The 26535-nt window shown below is 33.4% G+C and overlaps 1 protein-coding gene and 1 long non-coding RNA gene across 2 annotated transcripts in view; both read right to left on the bottom strand.

The window, feature by feature from the left end:
* The window catches only part of LOC139497742 (uncharacterized), a 99486-nt gene extending 78877 nt beyond the window's left edge, over positions 1-20609 (bottom strand). The window contains exons 1-7 of the mRNA XM_071285977.1: positions 20556-20609; positions 19816-19896; positions 5411-5509; positions 4974-5075; positions 4534-4635; positions 3796-3903; positions 503-574 (exon numbers count right to left, since the gene is read on the bottom strand). Coding sequence (XP_071142078.1) covers positions 503-574; positions 3796-3903; positions 4534-4635; positions 4974-5075; positions 5411-5509; positions 19816-19896; positions 20556-20609 — 618 coding nt within the window. The remainder of the gene's footprint in view (positions 1-502; positions 575-3795; positions 3904-4533; positions 4636-4973; positions 5076-5410; positions 5510-19815; positions 19897-20555) is intronic.
* A 301-nt stretch (positions 20610-20910) lies between these two features.
* Positions 20911-26327, bottom strand: LOC139497372 (uncharacterized). The gene is made up of 3 exons (XR_011657756.1): positions 25462-26327; positions 22012-22076; positions 20911-20982 (listed from the first exon to the last, which is right to left on the bottom strand). It is a non-coding gene; the product is annotated as an uncharacterized lncRNA (long non-coding RNA).
* Between the last annotated feature and the right edge of the window lie 208 nt (positions 26328-26535).

Raw genomic sequence — 26535 nt, forward strand, 5'->3', positions numbered from 1 at the left:
TATGCCAAGTTAAAAGTGCAATACAGTTATCTTCATTTTTATTCATTCAAATGCAAAATTAACAAAACATTTTATTTAAGACATACTGTCAGTGTTAGAATCTCCTAAATAGAAATTTTCAAAAATTGTTCTCGCCTGATGCAATGTTTACTCTTGAGACATCAACTAATTTTGTTTAATATTGAAGAAATCACATACCGATAAATTCCTGAATTCAAAATGGCAGCATCTTTTACTTAAAAGCTGATAAAGTGTGGAATTTATCACCTCTAATATATGATGTTGTTTAATTAAAATTGTGATAAAAAAATAAATTGCATTATAATTTGAATTTTTTATTTCAAGACTTAAAAAATGTTAAAAGTTTGTGTGTACACTCCTGGAGTATCCTGAGTTTTGTGGCATTTGATTTTTTTTTAGCTTTATATCTCTTAAGCTTTATATTGGTAAATTACCTGAGTTATTCTTAATGTAAGCATTTGTAATTCAAAAGTATATGTACCTGTAAGTATTCCATCACTTCTTTATACTGCCCCCTTTTTCTTTCTGCTGCTAGATCGTATGGAGTATTACCCTGAAATGCAGACAAATCTTTATATTGCCTTTATCTGATTATTACAAAGAAGACTTGTGTTACACATATCATACAATAAACAAGACCAGTAGCAGCTGAGTGGTGTGTTATTTTGTTCTTACAGGTGCTAACCATATCATTTTCAATTATAAAATATAACTCATGAACAACATTCTGAATATTTTTAATAATTTTTCCTGTAGCCTTGAAGAAGGCTTTTAACTTTTTTAAAAGCATATGAAATAATCTAAATCTGTCAGCATTTAGTCTATTTTTTTATGTATTTTTTTTTTAAATCTGTTAATGCATCCTTGATGTCAAGATGAGGGTTGTAGGAGTTTTTTTTTTTTTTTTTAACTTTTTTTTTTATTTTTTATTTTTTGGACAAATTATTCTCAATTTTTTTTTAAAATATTTTAGCACCCCATTTTTTTTTTTATTCTTTATATTTTTGCACCCCATTATTTTCTATTCGTCATCTTTTTGCCCAATTCTCTCTATTCCTGAAGTTTTTTCTATCATTCATGATTTTCTATTCTGTAGCCTGTCTATACCCTCCTATAACTGTATATTGTTATTTTACAGATTTCATAGTTTTTAGTGTTAACACTGACATTGTATAGATAAGGAAATACATAAATTACCGTAGGTACTCCCTTATAAGTTGGAAGTTTGGGAGTAAAATTCAGAATCAAGAGAGGGGTATCGACTTATAAGCGAGATCCTGAGACCAGAGGAAAAATCCAAGCTGAAGAAAGGTGGTCAGATGTGAATTTCCTGACCAAAACTTATAATGTTTGTGATAGCCAAACCTACATAAATCTCTAAATAAATAGGTTTTGTGGAAAATAAATGACTACAATACTGTAACTGTCTTTGTGTTTTATTTGCTATCTGTTAACATTGGTGTTGAATTTCCCACTGTTTCCGATTTGTGTATTGACTTTTCATGGTCACATGGTTTTTGTATCATCCAAAAGGAAGATCCAAGAACCAGAAATCAGAAGAAGATAATAATGTACTTAATATATAAAAAGAATGTATCTTACCGACTAATTGTGTTATTATTGTTTTATTAAAAATTACAACATTGATTGACAAGCCAATATAATCCATGAATAACCCCTAATTAAGTGACAAAGAGTTGTATTCACTATAGGTGTGAAAAATATCAGTGACATGTTAATAGGTTAATTAGTTAGTGTCCCTTGATTTTTATAATCCATTAATTGATGGTGTCTATCCTATGTCTCAGTTTATTTATTACTATGACTGGTCTGTTATGAATTATTAACTGGATTAATTTATTTTTTTCGTTTGACTTTTATTTTGTTAAGGTTTATGTTGGTTTATATTCGTTTTTCTCAAACAATAGGTGTTTGGTCATACACTACAAAATCATTGATGCATTACGTAAACAATATGAGGCAAAACAATGAACAAAAACAAGAAACAAGAAATGAATACATCTTTATTATTATCAACAGAATAAATTATCAGGATGAACATCAAGTATTTGGCACAACTTTTTGGAATTTTGGATCCTCAATGCTCTTCAACTTTGTACTTGTTTGGTTTTATAAATATTTTGATTTGAGCGTCACTGATGAGTCTTATGTAGACGAAACGCGCGTCTGGAGTACTAAATTATAATCCTGGTACCTTTGATAACTATTCTACATGTACTTATTTAAAGAAACAAACATTCATTCAATACATGAATCTCTTTAATTTCTTGATTTTGCCGATGATCAGTTACTTTCTGCTGCAAAAAAAGTCCCAATTTAAACAGACTTATAGGCGGGTCAAGACTGAATCCTTAGATTTTAAAGCTGAAAAGGGCATCCGACTTATAAGCGGATCGACTTATACTCGAGTATATACGGTATGGCCAAACTATTCCAACTATATAGATTAAAAACAAGAATTTGAAGAAATTTGCAGTCTTAAGGAGGCTGCGGTGTCTTCCTCCATATTGGATTTTGAAAAAAACAGACAATAAACAGTCGAGATCTTTAATAAAATGTGCAAATTTCGAAAGTTGTATGTAATTTATGTGTAAAACTTTTCATGTTAATATAGAAAATAATGTGATTTATCATATTTACTGCTATATTTTAGAAAAAAATAGATTTATTAATTGTTTTTACACTTTGCCATATAAGGGAAGTTAAATCTGATATAAGGAGAGATAACTCCGATAAAGTAACTGTTACAATCGAATGTTTTTTTAACTATTAAATTATAAATATATGATGAACTTGTACGTCTGGCGTATTAAATTTTTAACCTGGTAACTTTTGTTGGCTATTATTCATTTGTTTCTCTGTCCTATATTTTCTCCAATTTATTTGTATTGTAGTCCTGTTTTGTAATGTTGTCAGTTTAATGTTATAATTAACATCGCCATTAAAGCGGGAGGTTTGGCATGCCCACCATTTTTATTTTAAAATGCCCTGTACCAAGGGAGGGAAATGGCCATTGTTATAATATAGTTCGTTTCTGTGTGTGTAACATTTTAATGTTGTGTTTCTGTTGTATCGTAGTTCTCTTATATTCGATGCTTTTCCCTCAGTTTTAGTTTGTAACCCGGATTTATTTTTTTCTCTATCGATTTATGAATTTCGAACAGCGGTATACTACTGTAACAGTTGCCTTTATTTAATGTATTGCTCTAGAATATTTTGATACTATCTAATAATTTTGTTATCATTGTCACAACGGATTGGTGTATGGGTCTTTTGACAGTTTGTTTGTTTCCATTTTGTTTAATGATAACAAGTCCCATATTCAGGATATTGCCAGGTCTAATTTTGAATCAATACAAATTATTATTTTTGATATCAAAAACTATTTTATCCATTTACTTATAGGTTATTACTATTGCTTCTTTTCCCTAAAACTGAGATATTCATATACTTTGGCTTACAAATTATGGAATAATAAAATTATCCCCTTTTAGTATAACTAATCACCCAAAATGTATTAGTGGTCTATAAACAAAATCATTTTATTTTTGAAGATTTTGAAAACAAATACTGGATTTCTATTATATGATCATCTATGTCCATGTGTTTTATAGTAAAACTAAGCCATACAAGTCTATAAAACACTTTCATATTTTTAGTTCAATTTAAAGTATCATATGACATATGTATAACTATAAAGTTGTGATGCATTATTTACTAGTTGAATACTGAGCCTTTACTATGATATATTACCTCATGTGTTTTAACAAAGGGACTGATGCCTCCTTCTTCTACTAGACATCTTGTGACCTGTAGATGTCCCCACATAGCAGCCAGATGTAGAGCTGTTCTTCCATCACTCTATAATTATACCAAATAACATGTAAATATTATGGATACTACTTTGTTACCAATATAAATAGTATACAACATATCCTACAACTGATATAAAACTTGTCTGATAAACAGGATAATGTTGTGTAATAAATAAAAACAAAATGTATATCACATGAATCAGTGGTCAAAACTGAACAAAATGAACAGTCAAACTTGTAGTCATATTGTACATAAACAACAAATAAACAACAAGTTTTTTTTGTGGGATGTCAGAACTTCCATCAGAAATGTCATGTTAACCTTTTTTCAAGAAATGCATAAAATATTTATATCAAGGGATTCAGTGCATGCGCAATGCACAGAGATAATTGAGATGTCACTTTATATAATTCTAGCAAGTATTTGTTGAAATAATAATGAAATCTGTCTGATTAACATGGTTTAGAATAATGATCAATTTAAAAAAAAAAACTTTTTCAAAGAAATATGAAAATAAGTTACATTTCCTGATTTAGTACGAGGAGATAAGTAAAATGAGATCCCACTTTATATGATTCTAACAAATAATATTTGTTGTTCATTAAACCTGTCTCATTAACAACATGATTTTGTGTTGATTAAAAGTAATGTGATCAGATTTAGTAGATAACATACAGTATCTGTGATATCTTTGTTACATCTGTTCTCCAGAAGAAGTCGAGACACTTCCACATGTCCTCCCATGGCAGCCCACATTAATGCTGTCCGTCCAGTAACCTGGAATAATACAACTGACATCAAAACTTGTCTGATAAACTGGACAATGTCGTGTAATAAATATAAACAGAAATGACCAGTCACATTAATTAAAACTGTCTGATTAACAACAGGATTTAGTGTAGATTCAGTTTGATCATAAATTTTATAACAGAAATTTTTCAAAGAAAAATGAAAAAAGTTATATTTTCTGATTCAGAACAATACTATGAGTAAAATGAGACCCCACTTTATATGATTCTAACAAATAATATTAGTTGTTCATTAAACCTGTCTAATTAACAACATGATTTTGTGTTGATTAAAAGTAATGTGATCAGATTTAGTAGATAACATACAGTATCTGTGATATCTTTGTTACATCTGTTCTCCAGAAGAAGTCGAGACACTTCCACATGTCCTCCCATGGCTGCCAACATTAATGCTGTCTGTCCAAACGCCTGGAATAATACAACTGACATCAAAACTTGTCTGATAAACTGGACAATGTTGTGTAATAAATATAAACACAAATAAATAGTCACATTAATTAAAACTGTCTGATTAACAACAGGATTTAGTGTAGATTCAGTATGATCATCAATCTTAAGAAAAATATTTTTTTTAAAGAAAAATGAAAAAAAGTTATATTTTCTGATTCAGAACAATAATACGAGTAAAATGAGACCCCACTTTATATGATTCTGACAAATATTTGTTCATTAAACCTGTCTAATTAACAACATGATTTTGTGTTGATTAAAAGTAATGTGATCAGATTTAGTAGATAACATACATCTGTGATATCTTTGTTACATCTGTTCTCCAGAAGTAGTCGAGACACTTCCACATGTCCAAACCTGGCTGCCCACATTAATGCTGTGTATCCATACTCCTGGAATAATACAACTGACATCAAAACTTGTCTGATAAACTGGACAATGTTGTGTAATAAATATTAACAAAAATAAATAGTCACATTAATTAAAACTGTCTGATTAACAACAGGATTTAGTGTAGATTCAGTAAAATCATTAATTTCATAAAAGTAAGTTTTTCAAAAAAAATGAAAAAAGTTATATTTTCTGATTCAGAACAATACTATGAGTAAAATGAGACCCCACTTTATATAATTATTACAAATATTAGTTGTCCATTAAACCTGTATAATTAACAACATGATTTAGTGTAAATTCCATTAATAATAAATTATTCAAAAAAGCATGAAAAAAGTTTAATTTCCTGATTTAGTCCAACATAAAGAAAATGAGATCCTCTTTAACATGTTTAAATAAAGATTATTATTATTATCATTATTATTATTCATACAAACATTTGTTGTCCATTAAACATGTCTAATTAACAACAGGACTTAATGCAGATTCAGTATAATCATTAATTTAAAAAAAAATAAAAGAAAAGTGAAAAAGAGTAGTATTTTCAGACATGTCAGATACAGAACAATTATATGAGTTAAACGGAATTACATTTTATATGAATCTAACAACTATTTGTCCTTTCTACAAGATATTTCTACATTAGATCTTTATACATATCACTACCTGACCAAAGTTGTTAACACAACATCAAGTGAAACATAAGTGTAAAAAATTGTTTCATGTCAAGAAGCAAAATAAGAACTTCACCATCCATAACTCAAACAAAAAGAGAAATATTTTAAAATCAAACCATGCATGAATTTTTCCATTAAAACTGTCTAATTTAATTCAGAATTTTGATTTAATGTTGATTCAGTATAATGACTAAGTATCAGTTAACATACAGAGCAATGGTAATTGAATAGTGCAGGTTTTATTATTTTGTGTTTTATTTTTAATACCAATGGTCTAGATAGGCCAAGGAGGAATGGTACAAAAACAAATATGGTTTAACCCCTCCACATTGTGTGCCCGTACCAAATCAGACAACCTGGATCATGTGTTGTTTGTTGTTATATTTGTTTGTCTATTTATTGAGTAGTCAGGTCAGGTCTGGGCCATGTGTTGTGTGTTGTTATATTTGTTTGTCTATATACTATGAGTAGTCAGGTCCAGACCATGTGTTGTTTGTTGTAATATTTGTTTGTCTATTTACTCTATTAGTCAGGTCAGGTCCAGATCATGTGTTGCTTGTTGTTTTATTTGTTTGTATATTTACTCTGAGTAGTCAAGTAAGGTCCAGACCATGTGTTGTGTGTTGTTATATTTATTGTATATTTACTGTGAGTAGTCAGGTCCAGACTATGTGTTGTTATTTGTTATATTTGTTTGTCTACTTACTCTGAGTAGTTAGGTCCAGGCCATGTGTTGTGTGTTGTTGTATTTGTTTGTCTATTTACTCTTGAGTAGTCAGGTCAGGTCCAGACCATGTGTTGTAAGTTGTTATATTTGTTTTTCTATTAACTCTGAGTAGTCAGGTCAGGTCCAGATTATGTGTTGTGTGTTGTTATATTTATTTGTCTAATTACTCTGAGTAGTCAGGTCAGGTCCAGATCATGTGTTGCTTGTTGTCATATTTGTTTGTATATTTACTCTGAGTAGTCAGGTCAGGTCCAGACCATGTGTTGTGTGTTGTTATATTGACTGCTTGTTATATTTATTGTCTATTTACTGTGAGTAGTCAGGTACAGACCATGTGTTGTTTGTTGTTATATTTGTTTGTCCATTTACTCTAAGTAGTCAGGTCCAATGCATGTGTTGTTAGTTGTTCTATTTGTTTGTCTATTTACTGTGAGTAGTCAGGTCCAGATCATGTGTTGTGTGATGTTATATTAACTGTCTATTTACTCTGAGTAGTCAGGTCCAGACCATGTGTTGTAAGTTGTTATATTTGTTTGTCTATTCACTGTGAGAAGTCAGGTCCAGACCAGTTGTTGTTAGTTGTTATATTTGTTTGTCTATTTACTCTGAGTAGTCAAGTCAGGTCTAGACCATGTGTTGTAAAAGAGGGAAGAAAGATACCAAAGGGACAGTCAAACTCATGAATCTAAAACAAACTGACAACGCCATGGCTAAAGATGAAAAATACAAACAACAGCACACACGACACAACATAGAAAACTAAAGAATAAACAACACGAACCCCACCAAAAAACTAGGGGCGATCTCAGGTGTTCCGGAAGGGTAAGCAGATCCTGCTCCACATGCGGCACCCGTCGTGTTGCTTATGTGATAACAAATCCGGTAAATAGTCTAATTCGGTAGGTCACATTCATGAAAGGGAAGGGGATTGTAGTTAGGACATAAGGAAGGTATCCGATATCATTTGTGAAACGGTTATTCCATAACGGTCAACCAACTCGTGATGGCGTCCATAAAATTTATGAAGGGATGATTTCAACTTCACCATTTGGAACTCTTGGTTTAATAGCTTCCTTGTGAGCAGCAACCCTCTATCAAGAAAATCATGATAGGAAATGCAAGCACAGGAATATCGTATCAATTGGGAGATATATACTCCGTATGCAGGTGTTGCTGGAATGTTGCTACTTAGAAATGGAAAGTTCACAATTGGAAAGCTGAAATCATCTCTTTTGTCATAAAGTTTTGTTTTCAACCGACCCTCATTGTCAATTTCTAGATGTAAGTCAAGATATGAGGCTGACTTAACTGTATCTGTAGTATCATTTATCTCTAGCTTGATTGGACAGATGCGTTCCACATAGTCACCAAATTTTGAATTATTTAGTGAAAGAACATCATCTATATAGCCAAAAGTAAAGTTAAAGGATATTGCTAACTTCTTATCTTTCTTCCTAAGAAGTTCCTGCATGAAGTCAGCCTCATAATAACAAAGAAACAAGTCGGCAAGTGGAGGGGCACAGTTTGTTCCCATTGGAATTCCGACAGTCTGTTATATTTGTTTGTCTATTTACTATGAGTAGTCAGGTCCAGACCATGTGTTGTGTGTTGTTGTATTTGTTTGTCTATTTACTCTGAGTAGTCAGGTCAGGTCCAGATCATGTGTTGTGATATTTGTTTGTCTATTTACTATGAGTAGTCAGGTCCAGACCATGTGTTGTGTGTTGTTGTATTTGTTTGTCTATTTACTCTGAGTAGTCAGGTCAGGTCCAGATCATGTGTTGTGTGTTGTGATATTTGTTTGTCTATTTACTCTGAGTAGTCAGGTCCAGACCATGTGTTGTGTGTTGTGATATTTGTTTGTCTATTTACTCTGAGTAGTCAGGTCAGGTCCAGACCATGTGTTGTGTGTTGTTGTATTTGTTTGTCTATTTACTCTGGGAAGTCAGGTCAAGACCATGTGTTGTGTGTTATATTTGTTTGTCTATTTACTTTGAGTAGTCAGGTCCAGACCATGTGTTGTGTGTTGTTGTATTTGTTTGTCTATTTACTCTGAGTAGTCAGGTCAGGTCCAGACCATTTGTTGTGTGTTGTGATATTTGTTTGTCTATTTACTCTGAGTAGTCAGGTCCAGACCATCAGTTGTGATATTTGTTTGTCTATTTACTCTGAGTAGTCAGGTCAGGTCCAGACCATGTGTTGTGTGTTGTGATATTTGTTTGTCTATTTACTCTGAGTAGTCAGGTCCAGACCATGTGTTGTTTGTTGTTGTATTTGTTTGTCTATTTACTCTGGGTAGTCAGGTCCTGGCTATGTGTTGTCTGATGTTATATTTGTTTGTCTATTTACTCTGAGAAGTCAGGTCCAGACCATGTGTTGTTAGTTTTTGTATTTGTATGTATATTTACTCGGGAGTAGTCAGGTCCAGACAATGTGTTGTTAGTTGTTGTATTTGTTTGTCTATTTACTCTGAGTAGTCAGGTCAGGTCCAGATCATGTGTTGTGTGTTGTAATATTTGTTTGTCTATTTACTCTGAGTAGTCAGGTCAGGTCCAGAACATGTGTTGTGTATTGTAGTATTTGTTTGTCTATTTACTCTGAGTAGTCAGGTCCAGAACATGTGTTGTGTGTTGTGATATTTGTTTGTTTATATACTCTAAGTAGTCAGGTCAGATTCAGACCATGTGTTGTGTGTTGTGATATTTGTTTGTCTATTTAATCTAAGTAGTCAGGTCTAGACCATGTGTTGTTTGTTGTTATATTTGTTTGTCTATTTACTCTGAGTAGTCAGGTCAGGTCCAGATCATGTGTTGTGTGTTGTGATATTTGTTTGTCTATTTTCTCTGAGTAGTCAGGTCTAGACCATGTGTTGTTTGTTGTTATATTTGTTTGTATATTTACTCTGAGTAGTCAGGTTAGGTCCAGACCATGTGTTGTGTGTTGTGATATGTGTTTGTCTATTTATTCTAAGTAGTCAGGTCAGGTCCAGATCATGTGTTGTGTGTTGTGATATTTGTTTGTCTATTTTCTCTGAGTAGTCAGGTCCAGACCATGTGTTGTAAGTTGTTTTATTTGTTTGTCTATTTATTCTGAGTAGTCAGGTCAGGTCCAGATCATGTGTTGTGTGTTGTGATATTTGTTTGTCTATTTATTCTAAGTAGTCAGGTCCAGACCATGTGTTGTCTGTTGTTATATTTGTTAGTCTATTTATTCTAAGTAGTCAGGTCCAGGCCATGTGTTGTTAGTTGTTGTATTTGTTTGTCTACTTACTCTGAGTAGTCAGGTCCAGACCATGTGTTGTGTGTTTTTATATTTGTTTGTCTATTTACTCTGAGTAGTCAGGTCAGGTCCTGATCATGTGTTGTGTGTTGTGATTTTTGTTTGTCTATTTATTCTAAGTAGTCAGGTCCAGACCATGTGTTGTCTGTTGTTATATTTGTTAGTCTATTTATTCTAAGTAGTCAGGTCCAGACCATGTGTTGTGTGTTGTTGTATTTGTTTGTCTATTTACTCTGAGTAGTCAAGTCAGGTCCAGATCATGTGTTGTGTGTTGTGATATTTGTTTGTCAATTTACTCTGAGGAGTCAGGTCCAGACCATGTATTGTTTGTTGTTATATTTGTTTGTATATTTACTCTGAGTAGTCAGGTCCAGGCCATGTGTTGTTAGTTGTTGTATTTGTATGTCTATTTACTCTGAGTAGTCAGATCCAGACCATGTGTTGTCTGTTGTTATATTTGTTAGTCTATTTATTCTAAGTAGTCAGGTCCAGACCATGTGGTGTTTGTAGTTGTTCGTCTATTTATTATGAGAAGTCAGGTCCAGATCATGTGTTGTGTGTTGTTACATTTGTTTGTATATTTACTCTGAGTAGTCAAGTCAGGTCCAGACAATGTGTTACAGTGTGTTGTTACATTTGTTCGTCTATTTACTGTGAGGTCCAGATCATGTGTTGTGTGTTGTGATATTTGTTTGTCTATTTATTCTAAGTAGTCAGGTCCAGACCATGTGTTGTCTGTTGTTATATTTGTTAGTCTATTTATTCTAAGATGTCAGGTCCAGGCCATGTGTTGTTAGTTGTTGTATTTGTTTGTCTACTTACTCTGAGTAGTCAGGTCCAGACCATGTGTTGTGTGTTGTTATATTTGTTTGTCTATTTACTCTGAGTAGTCAGGTCAGGTCCCGATCATGTGTTGTGTGTTGTGATTTTTGTTTGTCTATTTATTCTAAGTAGTCAGGTCCAGACCATGTGTTGTGTGTTGTTATATTTGTTAGTCTATTTATTCTAAGTAGTCAGGTCCAGACCATGTGTTGTGTGTTGTTGTATTTGTTTGTCTATTTACTCTGAGTAGTCAGGTCAGGTCCAGATCATGTGTTGTGTGTTGTGATATTTGTTTGTCAATTTACTCTGAGTAGTCAGGTCCAGACCATGTATTGTTTGTTGTTATATTTGTTTGTATATTTACTCTGAGTAGTCAGGTTAGGTCCAGACCATGTGTTGTGTGTTGTGATATGTGTTTGTCTATTTATTCTAAGTAGTCAGGTCAGGTCCAGATCATGTGTTGTGTGTTGTGATATTTGTTTGTCTATTTTCTCTGAGTAGTCAGGTCCAGACCATGTGTTGTAAGTTGTTTTATTTGTTTGTCTATTTATTCTGAGTAGTCAGGTCAGGTCCAGATCATGTGTTGTGTGTTGTGATATTTGTTTGTCTATTTATTCTAAGTAGTCAGGTCCAGACCATGTGTTGTCTGTTGTTATATTTGTTAGTCTATTTATTCTAAGTAGTCAGGTCCAGGCCATGTGTTGTTAGTTGTTGTATTTGTTTGTCTACTTACTCTGAGTAGTCAGGTCCAGACCATGTGTTGTGTGTTTTTATATTTGTTTGTCTATTTACTCTGAGTAGTCAGGTCAGGTCCCGATCATGTGTTGTGTGTTGTGATTTTTGTTTGTCTATTTATTCTAAGTAGTCAGGTCCAGACCATGTGTTGTCTGTTGTTATATTTGTTAGTCTATTTATTCTAAGTAGTCAGGTCCAGACCATGTGTTGTGTGTTGTTGTATTTGTTTGTCTATTTACTCTGAGTAGTCAAGTCAGGTCCAGATCATGTGTTGTGTGTTGTGATATTTGTTTGTCAATTTACTCTGAGGAGTCAGGTCCAGACCATGTATTGTTTGTTGTTATATTTGTTTGTATATTTACTCTGAGTAGTCAGGTCCAGGCCATGTGTTGTTAGTTGTTGTATTTGTATGTCTATTTACTCTGAGTAGTCAGATCCAGACCATGTGTTGTCTGTTGTTATATTTGTTAGTCTATTTATTCTAAGTAGTCAGGTCCAGACCATGTGGTGTTTGTAGTTGTTCGTCTATTTATTATGAGAAGTCAGGTCCAGATCATGTGTTGTGTGTTGTTACATTTGTTTGTATATTTACTCTGAGTAGTCAAGTCAGGTCCAGACAATGTGTTACAGTGTGTTGTTACATTTGTTCGTCTATTTACTGTGAGGTCCAGATCATGTGTTGTGTGTTGTGATATTTGTTTGTCTATTTATTCTAAGTAGTCAGGTCCAGACCATGTGTTGTCTGTTGTTATATTTGTTAGTCTATTTATTCTAAGATGTCAGGTCCAGGCCATGTGTTGTTAGTTGTTGTATTTGTTTGTCTACTTACTCTGAGTAGTCAGGTCCAGACCATGTGTTGTGTGTTGTTATATTTGTTTGTCTATTTACTCTGAGTAGTCAGGTCAGGTCCCGATCATGTGTTGTGTGTTGTGATTTTTGTTTGTCTATTTATTCTAAGTAGTCAGGTCCAGACCATGTGTTGTGTGTTGTTATATTTGTTAGTCTATTTATTCTAAGTAGTCAGGTCCAGACCATGTGTTGTGTGTTGTTGTATTTGTTTGTCTATTTACTCTGAGTAGTCAGGTCAGGTCCAGATCATGTGTTGTGTGTTGTGATATTTGTTTGTCAATTTACTCTGAGTAGTCAGGTCCAGACCATGTATTGTTTGTTGTTATATTTGTTTGTATATTTACTCTGAGTAGTCAGGTTAGGTCCAGACCATGTGTTGTGTGTTGTGATATGTGTTTGTCTATTTATTCTAAGTAGTCAGGTCAGGTCCAGATCATGTGTTGTGTGTTGTGATATTTGTTTGTCTATTTTCTCTGAGTAGTCAGGTCCAGACCATGTGTTGTAAGTTGTTTTATTTGTTTGTCTATTTATTCTGAGTAGTCAGGTCAGGTCCAGATCATGTGTTGTGTGTTGTGATATTTGTTTGTCTATTTATTCTAAGTAGTCAGGTCCAGACCATGTGTTGTCTGTTGTTATATTTGTTAGTCTATTTATTCTAAGTAGTCAGGTCCAGGCCATGTGTTGTTAGTTGTTGTATTTGTTTGTCTACTTACTCTGAGTAGTCAGGTCCAGACCATGTGTTGTGTGTTTTTATATTTGTTTGTCTATTTACTCTGAGTAGTCAGGTCAGGTCCCGATCATGTGTTGTGTGTTGTGATTTTTGTTTGTCTATTTATTCTAAGTAGTCAGGTCCAGACCATGTGTTGTCTGTTGTTATATTTGTTAGTCTATTTATTCTAAGTAGTCAGGTCCAGACCATGTGTTGTGTGTTGTTGTATTTGTTTGTCTATTTACTCTGAGTAGTCAAGTCAGGTCCAGATCATGTGTTGTGTGTTGTGATATTTGTTTGTCAATTTACTCTGAGGAGTCAGGTCCAGACCATGTATTGTTTGTTGTTATATTTGTTTGTATATTTACTCTGAGTAGTCAGGTCCAGGCCATGTGTTGTTAGTTGTTGTATTTGTATGTCTATTTACTCTGAGTAGTCAGATCCAGACCATGTGTTGTCTGTTGTTATATTTGTTAGTCTATTTATTCTAAGTAGTCAGGTCCAGACCATGTGGTGTTTGTAGTTGTTCGTCTATTTATTATGAGAAGTCAGGTCCAGATCATGTGTTGTGTGTTGTTACATTTGTTTGTATATTTACTCTGAGTAGTCAAGTCAGGTCCAGACAATGTGTTACAGTGTGTTGTTACATTTGTTCGTCTATTTACTGTGAGGTCCAGATCATGTGTTGTGTGTTGTGATATTTGTTTGTCTATTTATTCTAAGTAGTCAGGTCCAGACCATGTGTTGTCTGTTGTTATATTTGTTAGTCTATTTATTCTAAGATGTCAGGTCCAGGCCATGTGTTGTTAGTTGTTGTATTTGTTTGTCTACTTACTCTGAGTAGTCAGGTCCAGACCATGTGTTGTGTGTTGTTATATTTGTTTGTCTATTTACTCTGAGTAGTCAGGTCAGGTCCCGATCATGTGTTGTGTGTTGTGATTTTTGTTTGTCTATTTATTCTAAGTAGTCAGGTCCAGACCATGTGTTGTCTGTTGTTATATTTGTTAGTCTATTTATTCTAAGTAGTCAGGTCCAGACCATGTGTTGTGTGTTGTTGTATTTGTTTGTCTATTTACTCTGAGTAGTCAGGTCAGGTCCAGATCATGTGTTGTGTGTTGTGATATTTGTTTGTCAATTTACTCTGAGTAGTCAGGTCCAGACCATGTATTGTTTGTTGTTATATTTGTTTGTATATTTACTCTGAGTAGTCAGGTCCAGGCCATGTGTTGTTAGTTATTGTATTTGTATGTCTATTTACTCTGAGTAGCCAGATCCAGACCATGTGTTGTCTGTTGTTATATTTGTTAGTCTATTTATTCTAAGTAGTCAGGTCCAGACCATGTGGTGTTTGTAGTTGTTCGTCTATTTATTATGAGAAGTCAGGTCCAGATCATGTGTTGTGTGTTGTTACATTTGTTTGTATATTTACTCTGAGTAGTCAAGTCAGGTCCAGACAATGTGTTACAGTGTGTTGTTACATTTGTTCGTCTATTTACTGTGAGTAGTCAGGTCCAGACCATGTGTTGTGTGTTGTTATATTTGTTAGTCTATTTATTCTAAGTAGTCAGGTCCAGACCATGTGTTGTGTGTTGTTATATTTGTTTGTCTATTTACTCTGAGTAGTCAGGTCAGGTCCAGAACATGTGTTGTGTATTGTAGTATTTGTTTGTCTATTTACTCTGAGTAGTCAGGTCCAGAACATGTGTTGTGTGTTGTGATATTTATTTGTTTATATACTCTAAGTAGTCAGGTCAGGTCCAGATCATGTGTTGTGTGTTGTTATATTTGTTTGTCTATTTACTATGAGTAGTCAGGTCCAGACCATGTGTTGTGTGTTGTTGTATTTGTTTGTCTGTTTACTCTGAGTAGTAAGGTCAGGTCCAGACCATGTGTTGTGTTGCTACATTTGTTAGTCTATTTACTCTAAGTAGTCAGATCCAGACCATGTGTTGTCTGTTGTTATATTTGTTAGTCTATTTATTCTAAGTAGTCAGGTCCAGACCATGTGTTGTCTGTTGTTATATTTGTTAGTCTATTTACTCTGAGTAGTCAGATCCAGACCATGTGTTGTCTGTTGTTATAACTGTTAGTCTATTTATTCTAAGTAGTCAGGTCCAGACCATGTGTTGTCTGTTGTTATATTTGTTAGTCTATTTACTCTGAGTAGTCAGATCCAGACCATGTGTTGTCTGTTGTTATATTTGTTAGTCTATTTACTCTGAGTAGTCAGATCCAGACCATGTGTTGTCTGTTGTTATATTTGTTAGTCTATTTACTCTGAGTAGTCAGATCCAGACCATGTGTTGTCTGTTGTTATATTTGTTAGTCTATTTATTCTAAGTAGTCAGGTCCAGACCATGTGTTATATGTTGTTGTATTTGTTTGTCTATTTACTCTGAGTAGTCGCGTCCAGATCATGTGTTGTGTGTTGTTATATTTGTTTGTCTATTTACTCTGAGTAGTCAGGTCTAGACCATTTGTTGTTTGTTGTTATATTTGTTTGTCTATCTACTCTGAGTAGTCAGGTCAGGTCCAATCCATCTGTTGTGTGTTGTCATATTTGTTTGTCTATTTACTCTGAGTAGTCAGGTCAGGTCTAGACCGTGTGTTGTGTTGTGATATTTGTTTGTCTATTTACTCTGAGTAGTCAGGTCAGGTTCAGACCACGAGTTGTGATATTTGTTTGTCTATTTACTCTGAGTAGTCAGGTCCAGACCATGAGTTGTGATATTTGTTTGTCTATTTACTCTGAGTAGTCAGGTCAGGTCCAGACCATGAGTTGTGATATTTGTTTGTCTATTAACTCTGAGTAGTCAGGTCCAGACTATGTTTTATTTGTTGTTATATTTGTATGTATATTTACTCGAGTAGTCAGGTCAGGTCCAGGCTATGTGTTGTTTGTAGTTGTTCGTCTATTTATTATGAGAAGTCAGGTCCAGATCATGTGTTGTGTGTTGTTACATTTGTTTGTATATTTACTCTGAGTAGTCAAGTCAGGTCCAGACAATGTGTTACAGTTTGTTGTTACATTTGTTTGTCTATTTACTGTGAGTAGTCAGGTCCAGACCATGTGTTGTGTGTTGTTACATTTGTTTGTATATTTACTCTGAGTAGTCAGGTCAGGTCCAGACCAGGTGTTGTGTGTTGTTCCATTTGTTTGTCTAATTACTCTGAGTAGTCAGGTCCAGACCATGTGTTGTTTGTTGTTATATTTGTTTGCTTATTTGCTCTGAGTAGTCAGGTCCAGACCATGTGTTGTTTGTTGTTATATTTGTTTGCTTATTTACTCTGAGTAGTCAGGTCCAGACCATGTGTTGTTTGTTGTTATATTTGTTTGTTTATTTACTCTGAGTAGTCAGGTCAGGTCCAGACCATGTGTTGTGTATTGTTATATTTGTTTGTTTATTTACTCTGAGTAGTCAGGTCAGGTCCAGGCCATGTGTTGTGTATTGTAATATTTGTTTGTCTATTTACTCTGAGTAGTCAGGTCCAGGCCATGTGTTGTGTGTTGTTATATTTGTTTGTCTATTTACTCTCAGTAGTCAGGTGCAGAACATATGTTAGTATTAGCATGTCAGTGTTATGCTTTAAAAAAAGGTAGGTTTCACATTTAGTGCAGTACTCTGATTACATGTATAGTTCAGTGAGGTTTAATGATGTGTCTCATTTTCTGTGTTGAACATCAGTGTTGTGTCCTGTTGTGTATCATGTTCTGTGTTGAACATCAGTGTTGTGTCCTGTTGTGTCTCGTGTTCTGTGTTGAACATTACTATTTTGTCATATGATTCATGTCCTGTGTTGAACACCAGTAATGTGTCATGTGATTCATGTTCCGGTGTTGTACATCAGTGTTGTGTCCTAATATGTGTCTTGTTCTGTGTTGAACATAAGTGTTGTGTCCTGTTGTCTCTCATGTTCTGTGTTGAACATCAATGTTCTGTCATATGATTCATGTCCTATGTTGAATATCAGTGTTGTGTCATGATATGTCACATGTTGTCTTTAAATGCATGTTGTTTCATGATGTGTCTCCTATTTTGTATTGAAAACAAGTGTTGTGTCATAATATGTCTCATGTTTTTTGTTGGACATCAGTTTTGTGTCATGATGTGTCTCATGTTATGTGATGAACATCAGAGTTGTGTCATGATGTTTTTTATGCCCCACCTACGATAGTAGAGGGGCATTATGTTTTCTGGTCTGTGGCTCCGTTCATGCGTCCGTCCGTTCGTCTGTGCGTCCGTCCGTTCATGTTAAAGTTTTTGGTCAAGGTAGTTTTTGATGAAGCTGAAGTCCAATCCACTTGAAACTTAGTACACTTGTTGCTTATGATATGATCTTTCTAATTTTAAAGCCAAATTAGACTTGTGACCCCAATTTCACGGTTCACTAAACATAGAAAATGAAAATGGGAGTTTCAGGTTAAAGTTTTTGGGCAAGGTAGTTTTTGATGAAATTGAAGTCCGATCAACTTGAAACTTAGTACATATGTTCCCTATAGTATAATCTTCCTAATTTTAATGCCAAATTAGATTATTACCCAATTTTTACAGTCCATGGAACATGGAAAAAGATAGTGCAAGTGGGGCATCCATGTACTTTGGACACATTCTTGTCTTGTTCTGTGTTGAGCATCAATGTTGTGTCATGATGAACATCAGTGGTGTGTCATGATTTGTCTGTATGTTCTGTGTTGAGCATCAATGTTGTGTCATGATGTTGTTCATGTGTTGTGATGAACATCAGTGGTGTGTTATTATACTGTTATAATGTGTCTCATGTTCTGTGCTGAACATCAGTGTTTCGTCATGATGTGTCTCATGTTCTGTGCTTAACAAAAGTGTTTTGTCATGATGTGTCTCATGTTCTGTTTTGAACAACATCAGGGACTAGACTTAACTGTTTTTCTGTAGGGGCCAAGCTGGCCCCTAAGATATTTTTTTCAGGGGCCCACTTGAAATTCTAGGAGCCCACTAAATCTTTATACTAAAAGAATAACAGAAAATAAAACTGAAAATTACTTTTTATATACTAACTAACAGTGTTTCAGCTTGAATCTCAGGGCAGAAGGGTGCTAGTTTTCTGAAAAGGCACTTAAGCCCAGAGGATCATATTAGTTTGTTGCAACAATACATTGCATATATTGCAGAATCCTAAAACTGTTAATTCTCCATAATTGTTAAAAGCAAAAACATTTGTTTCATAAATACAAGTAGTAAAACAGGAAGTACAGTTTTTATTTATGTTCAAATACAAATTTCTTTGATTCTTCTTTAAATGTACATGATGTATGTTCATGGTATGAAACAAAACAGTTTTTCTAATGAAGCCTTATTATGGAATCCTACTTGTAAGTTTTGAGTCTTGAAAATGTTTTTGTGTGGTAACCTTTATAACATACATGTCAAGTGACATGATATTCACGTGTAATACACGCTTTTTCAATGGTTTACACGTGAGAATTTTGTCACATGGCGTGTACACGCTTTTCAACACTTTACATGCAATTACACGCATTTTCGTTCTTTTCACTTTGTGGTCTTTAGTGATATCGCTATTCTCAGGTTTTTTCATGATGTGTCTCATGTTCTGTGTTAAACATCAGTGTTTTGTCATGATGTGTCTCATGTTCTGTGTTAAACATCAGTGTTTTGTCATGATGTGTTTCATGTTCTGTGTTGAACAACAATGTTGTGTCATGATGTTGCTCATATGTTGTGATGAACATCAGTGGTTTGTTATAAAATAGTGTCTCATGTTCTGTGTTGAACATGAGTGTTTTGTCATGATGCGTCTTGTGTTCTGTGTTGAACATGAGTGTTTTGTCATGATGTGTCTCATGTTCTGAGTTGAACATGAGTGTTTTGTCATGATGTGTCTCGTGTTCTGTATTGAACATCAATGTTGTGTCATGATGCATCATTTTGTGTGTTAAACACCATGGTTGTGTCACGATATGTCTCATGTGATGTGGCTCATTTGTTGTGATGAACAACAGTTATGTTATGATGTAGTTCGTGTTCTATGTTGATCTTCAACATTCTGTAATTATGTGGCTCCTGTTCTGTGATAAGAATCAGTGTTGTGTCATGGTGTGTCCCATGTTCTGTGTTGAACATCAGTGTTGTGTAATGTATCATGTGTGTCCCATGTTCTGTGTTGAACATCAGTGTTGTGTCATGTATCATGTGTATCTCATGTTCTGTGATGAACATCAGTGTTAAGTCATGTGGCTCATGTATTGTGTTGAACATCAGTTTTGTGTCATGATGTGACTTATGTTTTGTGTTGAACACAACTGTAGTGTCATGATGTGTTACATGTTCTGTGTATTACACCAGTGTTGTGTCATGATGTGTCTCATGTTCTGTGTTGAAAATCAGTGTTAAGTCATAATGTATCATGTTTTGTGTTGAACACCATTGTTGTGTCATGATAAGTTTACCTACTTGATAGTCAATGTTACAAGTTTACCTACTTGATATTCAATGTAACAAGTTTACCTACTTGATAATCTATGTTAGCTCCATTCGCCAGGCAAAGCTTCAATTCTTCTACTATTCCTTTTTTAGCAGCTTCAATAAGTTTCTGTAAGTAAAAAATAGAGTTTACATTTAACAGAATGTAAAGAGTGTAGTAACTTAAATGTTTTTCACGCTAACGCCAGACAATAACTATATTTTAGAATGACCAATTTTTATTGGTTAATAGAAGGGAGACAATGTACTCTATTGAAAACAATAATGTGACAAACAATAGTTGGGGTGTGAATTGAAAGCCGTGAAAAATATATATTGTTTTGGCAAAAGGGGTGGTGAAAAAGAAAATAGACCCAGAGGAAACCCTGCTTATGATTACATTGTATACTGTTCCTAAATTTTGAAGAAGAAAAAGATTTTTTTTTAAACATTTCATCCTCACATAATAAAGCTAATCTGAGTGAAAATTGTGTTTCAATATTTTCAATATAAACATGTAATCTATAACAACTTGGAAAGGAGCAGTGTAATATTTGTATGTTTGATGATATAATTTGTTTGACAGATTTACTTTGAATGTCTTCAAGTTTTCTCTGATTAAAAAATAAAAGTTGTTTTTAATATTTTAGCCTAAAAACATATTTTCAATCAAGAAAATGAAATTAATAAATAGTGACTATTCAAGTAGCCTTTATGTCAGTGGGGACATATTTGACACTTATGTGTTTTTACAGATGTTAATCACTACTTCCAAGTTTTATGACAAACAATAGGTAAGCTTAGGTAATTAAAATGAATAGACCTCTTTTGAGTTCGTTGCATTTCTGTCAAAAACTTTTTGTTTTAGTGAACATCATTCATGCGCTTAGGGGTCTTCGTCACTTCTTTCCCATGTTGAGCGAGCAGTTAAAAAATATAATGCTTTATTGCAGGAGTTATAATGGTTACAGTATTTTGTTCATAAAAAAGCTTCTGTCCAAGTTTCTTAAAATTCCATGAAGGTTTGACAAAAAAAAATTGATGTCTAAAAAAAAAATTTCACAACAGAATGAACCTTAATGTTGACGCCGTCGAGGGAATCTAGGATCACATTGTCTCGCTTTCGCAACATAAATGTTGGAGGCTCGACAAAAATCACTTGACTGTTTGACTATAAAGAAGAAAAATCTTACCTCATTCCAATCTTCCATATTTCCTTAAATAGAAAAATAAATGTATAAATCTGTTGAGTGATTATTGCATTTAAACCCGCTGCAATTGTTTGCACCCTTCCTAAGTCACAAATTTGATGTTCAGTAGTTGTCGTTTATTGATGTGGTTCATAAGTGTTTCTCGTTTCTTTCCTTTTTTATATAGATTAGACCGTTAGTTTTCCTGTTTGAATGGTTTTACACTAGTAATTTTTGGGGCCCTTTATAGCTTGCTGAGTGGTGTGAGCCAAGGGTCCGTGTTGAAGACCATACTATATGACCTATAATGGTTTACTTATAAATTGTGACTTGGATGGAGAGTTGTCTCATTGGCACTTATACCACATCTTCATATATCTATATACGGCAATACTATTTGGGTTGGACAGATAATTCACACATCCTACAGCTCATCAGTCTTACAAAAGTCAGACTATTTATAAAGAGCGTATGGTACTTTGACAAAAAGACAAGTTATTGCACAGCTTTCAACAATGAGAAGTGAATACCTTAGTTACATATACCTTTTTATCTTACTTAAGTATTCAGAATATTTTAAGTCTATACAAAATTATATTCTTTTTTATCATGAAATCAACAAAGTTTTAAACAAAACAATCCATATTTGAATTATAAACCATCTAAGCCAGGTTTTAACTTTTGACTACAGCTTTGTGAAGATAGAAAGGCAAAGCAGCAGCAAATATAAATTTTTAGTTATGGGACAATGGATCAGCCTCCCAAACATGAGGAGAATTTTTACAATTTGACAATCTAGTTTTCAAAAATAAGATTTTTCAAAAAGGCAGAAACATTCAAAACCCAAAAGACACTAGCAAATAATTTATAAATATATCATGTGTGTGGAAATATTATTTGTGAGCTCTTGTCCCTGGGGAAGTATAATTGTAAATTTTTATATTCCCGGTCTTTCTCTGCCTACATTTTCTGTTTTTTACTCGAGTCAACGAGAGACCACTGACGCTAAGTGATGAGAATGTCAGGTGAACTAAAACATATGATACAATACATACTAATTTAATTAAAACTGAGGTCAGCTATATTTATCAGTAAGAAAGTGCCTTCATCTAAAGCATCTCTGAAAAATATTGATAAATCATATTTACTTGTTTAAGTCTGATATATGTAAAATATATGTATCACTTAATAATACTTTATCGGTAATTCTTCAGTAACTGTTGTGATATATATGAATGTTTCTTTATCTTATAAACATATCAATGTTTGTGTGTTATTTCCTGTTTCAACAAAATAACTATGAACAGTAAAGGTATATTTTTTAATTATTTCATTAACATGAATAAATCCTTACCTTATGGCCAGCTTCATGAAAATGTAGACCTTGTCATTTGAAGATATTTTTTTTTCGTTACCTATATATTGACATCTACATATTTCCGTTCTTACTTTTTTGGGTTGCGTTCTCATTGACATATACTGTTGAAAATATTGTGGGAGTTATGATTTCTTTTACCTGTTTCATATAGGCTTGATGTCAGTGTGGGATGTAGCCATAGCACTCCATTTAGATGAAGTAAACGTTTAACAGTATAGCTGTGTTCTGCTTTCTATATTACATCTATAGTTGATTAAGCTCCAGCAGATACATGTTTGTGTACCTCACATTTTTTGTTTTCCTTTACCCCAAGTTCATACTTAAGTTCAACCAGTCTATTTTTGAAGGAAAATAATTTTGCAATGATAATCATGTTCTCTGATTTTTGTCTTGTTTACTACAGTACGCCCAGAGAGTTTGTAATCGCGAACTTTTATCACCGATTTCCGAGTGTAGCGGTGTGACACCGCGAATCACTGATTCTACTCCCAATTTCCTCCAAAGATTCTCTCCCAACACCGCGTGGCTGTTAATTGGTTTATTGCCCATCGGATGAACTGAAAATTAATGACGCGTGACAACATAATCGGATTAGCCAGATTTATTACCTTTGTACATTTAATCGATCTTGATTGCACCTGTGTGCTTTAAAATACGTTATTTAAATGTCCATTCACATTGTCAGATAAAAGTGTGACATTTTTATTTAAAATAAGATAATTATTCTTGTATGTATATGCCCATGTCATTGTCATATGAAATAAAACGTAAAAACGTATAAAAATACGAATAAAACACTTATTTAGTATTTTCATTATAGTCCGATCAGGTCATAATTTTTGTTTTTTCAACAAAGTTTCAACAAAGATGATTTTACCACAATTAGAACCTTTTATGACCTACTCAGTGAGCAATATCCGGTTCATTAATAGTTTAATATTATATAATTAATATCAACTGGCTTAAAACAAAATGATGTTTTTACGGTAATTTGTCCAATCTAAATCAAACCCTAGAGTTAATTTATCGGACCAACAAGTGAACTCTGTTACTTTCAATTTATTTTGAAATGTAAAATATTATGTTTCACTACCTCAGTAGATTACCGACTTGAAATATTTGAATTTAAAAAAGAAACAAATAGTTTTGTATGCAATGTGGCAGCCCTATATTCATAAATACTGAGATAATTCCCCGCCCAGACACAACACAATAATCACAACCTTATTTAATTATATGAAGAAATAAAATCATGTGTTTTTTTATCTGTTATGATCTGTTATTGATCTTTTAATTTTTTTAAATAAAATTGGATTGGCGCAATCCGTATTTTACTGCTCGTTAAAAGTCCTCGGCGAAATATAAAAAGAAGTATTTCAACAATTTATACTATAGAATATTAAAATGAAATTATATCGTACAAGAAAGAAATATGTAAAAAAAAATGTGGATCGGATTTTTACGATCGACACATTTTCACAGAGGATCTCACCAACGCCCATCAGGAACTGAACGACATGCATCCTGTTTTCATCTACCATTAATGTATAGTGTTGACTATGGAAGTATAAATAATGTCCAGGTTTATGTCCTCTGTTGACTGAGAAACGTATAAATAAAAGGCTGATGTTCGTTTATTCAGAAAAGGAATAAAATTTAGAATCCGGTTAATCAATTGTAAAAGGACCTTCTAGAGCCTCAATCTTAACGCACACAAATGTCAATCATTACAAAGCAAGTTTAAACCTTCAATGAATTTTCCCACGGTTATCCAGAAAGGTCACCTGAGTTTACTGTTACATGATACTATTTCCCGCCAAATAAAAATCTCGTGGACAAAATTGATGTCACTATTTTTAGCATTCAATATTGTGAGCGAAGTCAAGTTCAAGTTCAACCACGCACTGTTGATCACTGAGATGCGTGTCGTCTTCCCACGGCAATTAATTGTTTTAAAAATATTTAAAGATCACTGTTCTAAATACAACACAAAAGTTTACATTTATTGTGCGTAAATGAATATTATGCAACGACGAGTTGATGCAGCTATAGCAGTATTCCTGTTGTAGCCGAAATGTATTATATCCTAAAGTAATGCTAATCGTGAAGAGAAAATGCCGTAGACTTATTAAGCATAACGAATGGTGAATAGTATTTTCTTTTTTATTTGCATATACAAGTTTTAAGACACGTAATTTTCTTTAAACTCACTGCTCACATTTTATACCTTCAGCGTTAGTTTCCGTTTATTTTCACGCAAGTATGTCTCTTTTCGTAAGTTATATAAATTACCGATAAATAAAAAACGAGGTCATAATCAAGTATAGATTTTTTTTATAAAACTTTAATGCAATTGAAAGCATTAACAACAACGTTTTGGATTTTAAAACTTTTATTTTGTAATCGTAAAATGGAAATGGCGTAGAATTATTAGCATAACAGATAGTGAATAATATTTTCTTTTTTACTTGTAGTATAAAAAACTTTGAGACGTGTAATTTTTCTTTAAACTGCCCTCATTTATTCTCCGTTTATTGTTGCACAATTATATCTCTTTTAGTAAATTAAATATTTATTTACTGATAAAAAAACGGAAGTCAAAATCAAATATAGTTGTTTAAAAACTTGATTAAAATGTACAGTGTAATTGAAAGATTGAAAGAATTAACAACAACGTTTTGCTTTTTATTTTAATCTTTCATTTGTTTCAAGCAATCAGATATAACCTGATAATCAATAGACAGGAAATACAATTGTTTAATTACATTAGAAATCTCACATACCTTGACTGTCGCGTGCCGGCATAGATCAGACGGATTATGGAAATTAATTACCTGGTGTCACACCGCGTCACACCAGACTGGGAGAGATGTCGCTAATACAATAAACAAAAGGTAGCGGATTTACGCGGAAGTCGGAGGTAATACTCCCAAATTTCTCCGACAATTTTGGGAGGGATGTCGGAGTTTCCTGGTGTTACACCAGGAAAAATATCGGAGTATGGAGTTTGGGATTACAAACTCCTTGGGCGTACTGTATGAAGTATTGGTTTTTAGTATTTTGAATGTTAAAACTATTTATTGATTATCTCCACTTTAAGAGCTTGAATATTCGACTGAACACTTACCTATAACATCATCTTGACAAGACAGGGATCAACTTGACTGGACAGGGATCACATCGACAGAACAGGGATCAACTTGACCGGACAAGGATCAAATAAATACAGATGACAGATGCTTAAAATGAGAATATAAATGTTTCTATTTCAGGTTGAAATAATAATTGCATGTAATAAAGATGCTTGTGTATTGTTAGACCTCTTTTATTGATTGGTTGCTGTCTCATCGATATAGGCCTCTAAACCTTCACTCATACAGGATGCATTCTTTGTTTTAATGTCTTGTTTACTGTATAAAAACACAGGTCTTGTGATATGTTAAAAGTAAAATATATCGGTCAATTATCTCCCCCTGTCAGAGTTAAAATTAACATTCACTCTTTTGAAATAAATTTCAATAATAAATGATTGTATATAGTTCATATACAGTGTGCATTTACCTATAATAACAACTCAACTGGACAAGCATTAAATTGATTGGACAGTCAATGATCCCAAGAACTGGACAATGATCAAATAAAAATCAATACATGTAATCTATAGACATTATAGATGTTGAAACTGAAAATATAAATGAAATAAAAACATGTTATCGAGACACTTGTCTATTTTCAAAAACCATGTTGACCTCTTTTGTTGATTGGTTGCTGTCTTATTGACATAGACCTCCCATCTTACAATCATAAAACACATTTTGATTTCTTAGTTAACAGTCTATTCGTAATGCTTGCAATGTTTAATTAGTTTCAACTCCCAAATGCAATTAATTTGGAATTATGTCATTTTATTTTTTGTCTCCCCTGGTACAAAAGCTGGAGAATGCAAAATGTTAATCTTTTTCAAAAAGAATTAATAAAAACACTTGTTTAATGCTTTTTTAGAATAAATCCTATAGCTCTGGATTATCTCCCCTTTAAGAATTTTCATATTTAAAATTTCAATATATTTCCGAGTTTCAATCGCTACAGTCTCCACGATAAAGTTTTGAGTCCACAAGCCCTAAGCTCAATTTTTTAAAACTTTTAGTTGTCTTCTGTCGGCTTGTAGAGAAGAAATGTACAAGCCTGCAAGCAATTTTAC

This window comes from Mytilus edulis, chromosome 12 (genome assembly GCF_963676685.1).
Source record: "Mytilus edulis chromosome 12, xbMytEdul2.2, whole genome shotgun sequence".
Lineage (NCBI taxonomy): Eukaryota > Metazoa > Mollusca > Bivalvia > Mytilida > Mytilidae > Mytilus > Mytilus edulis.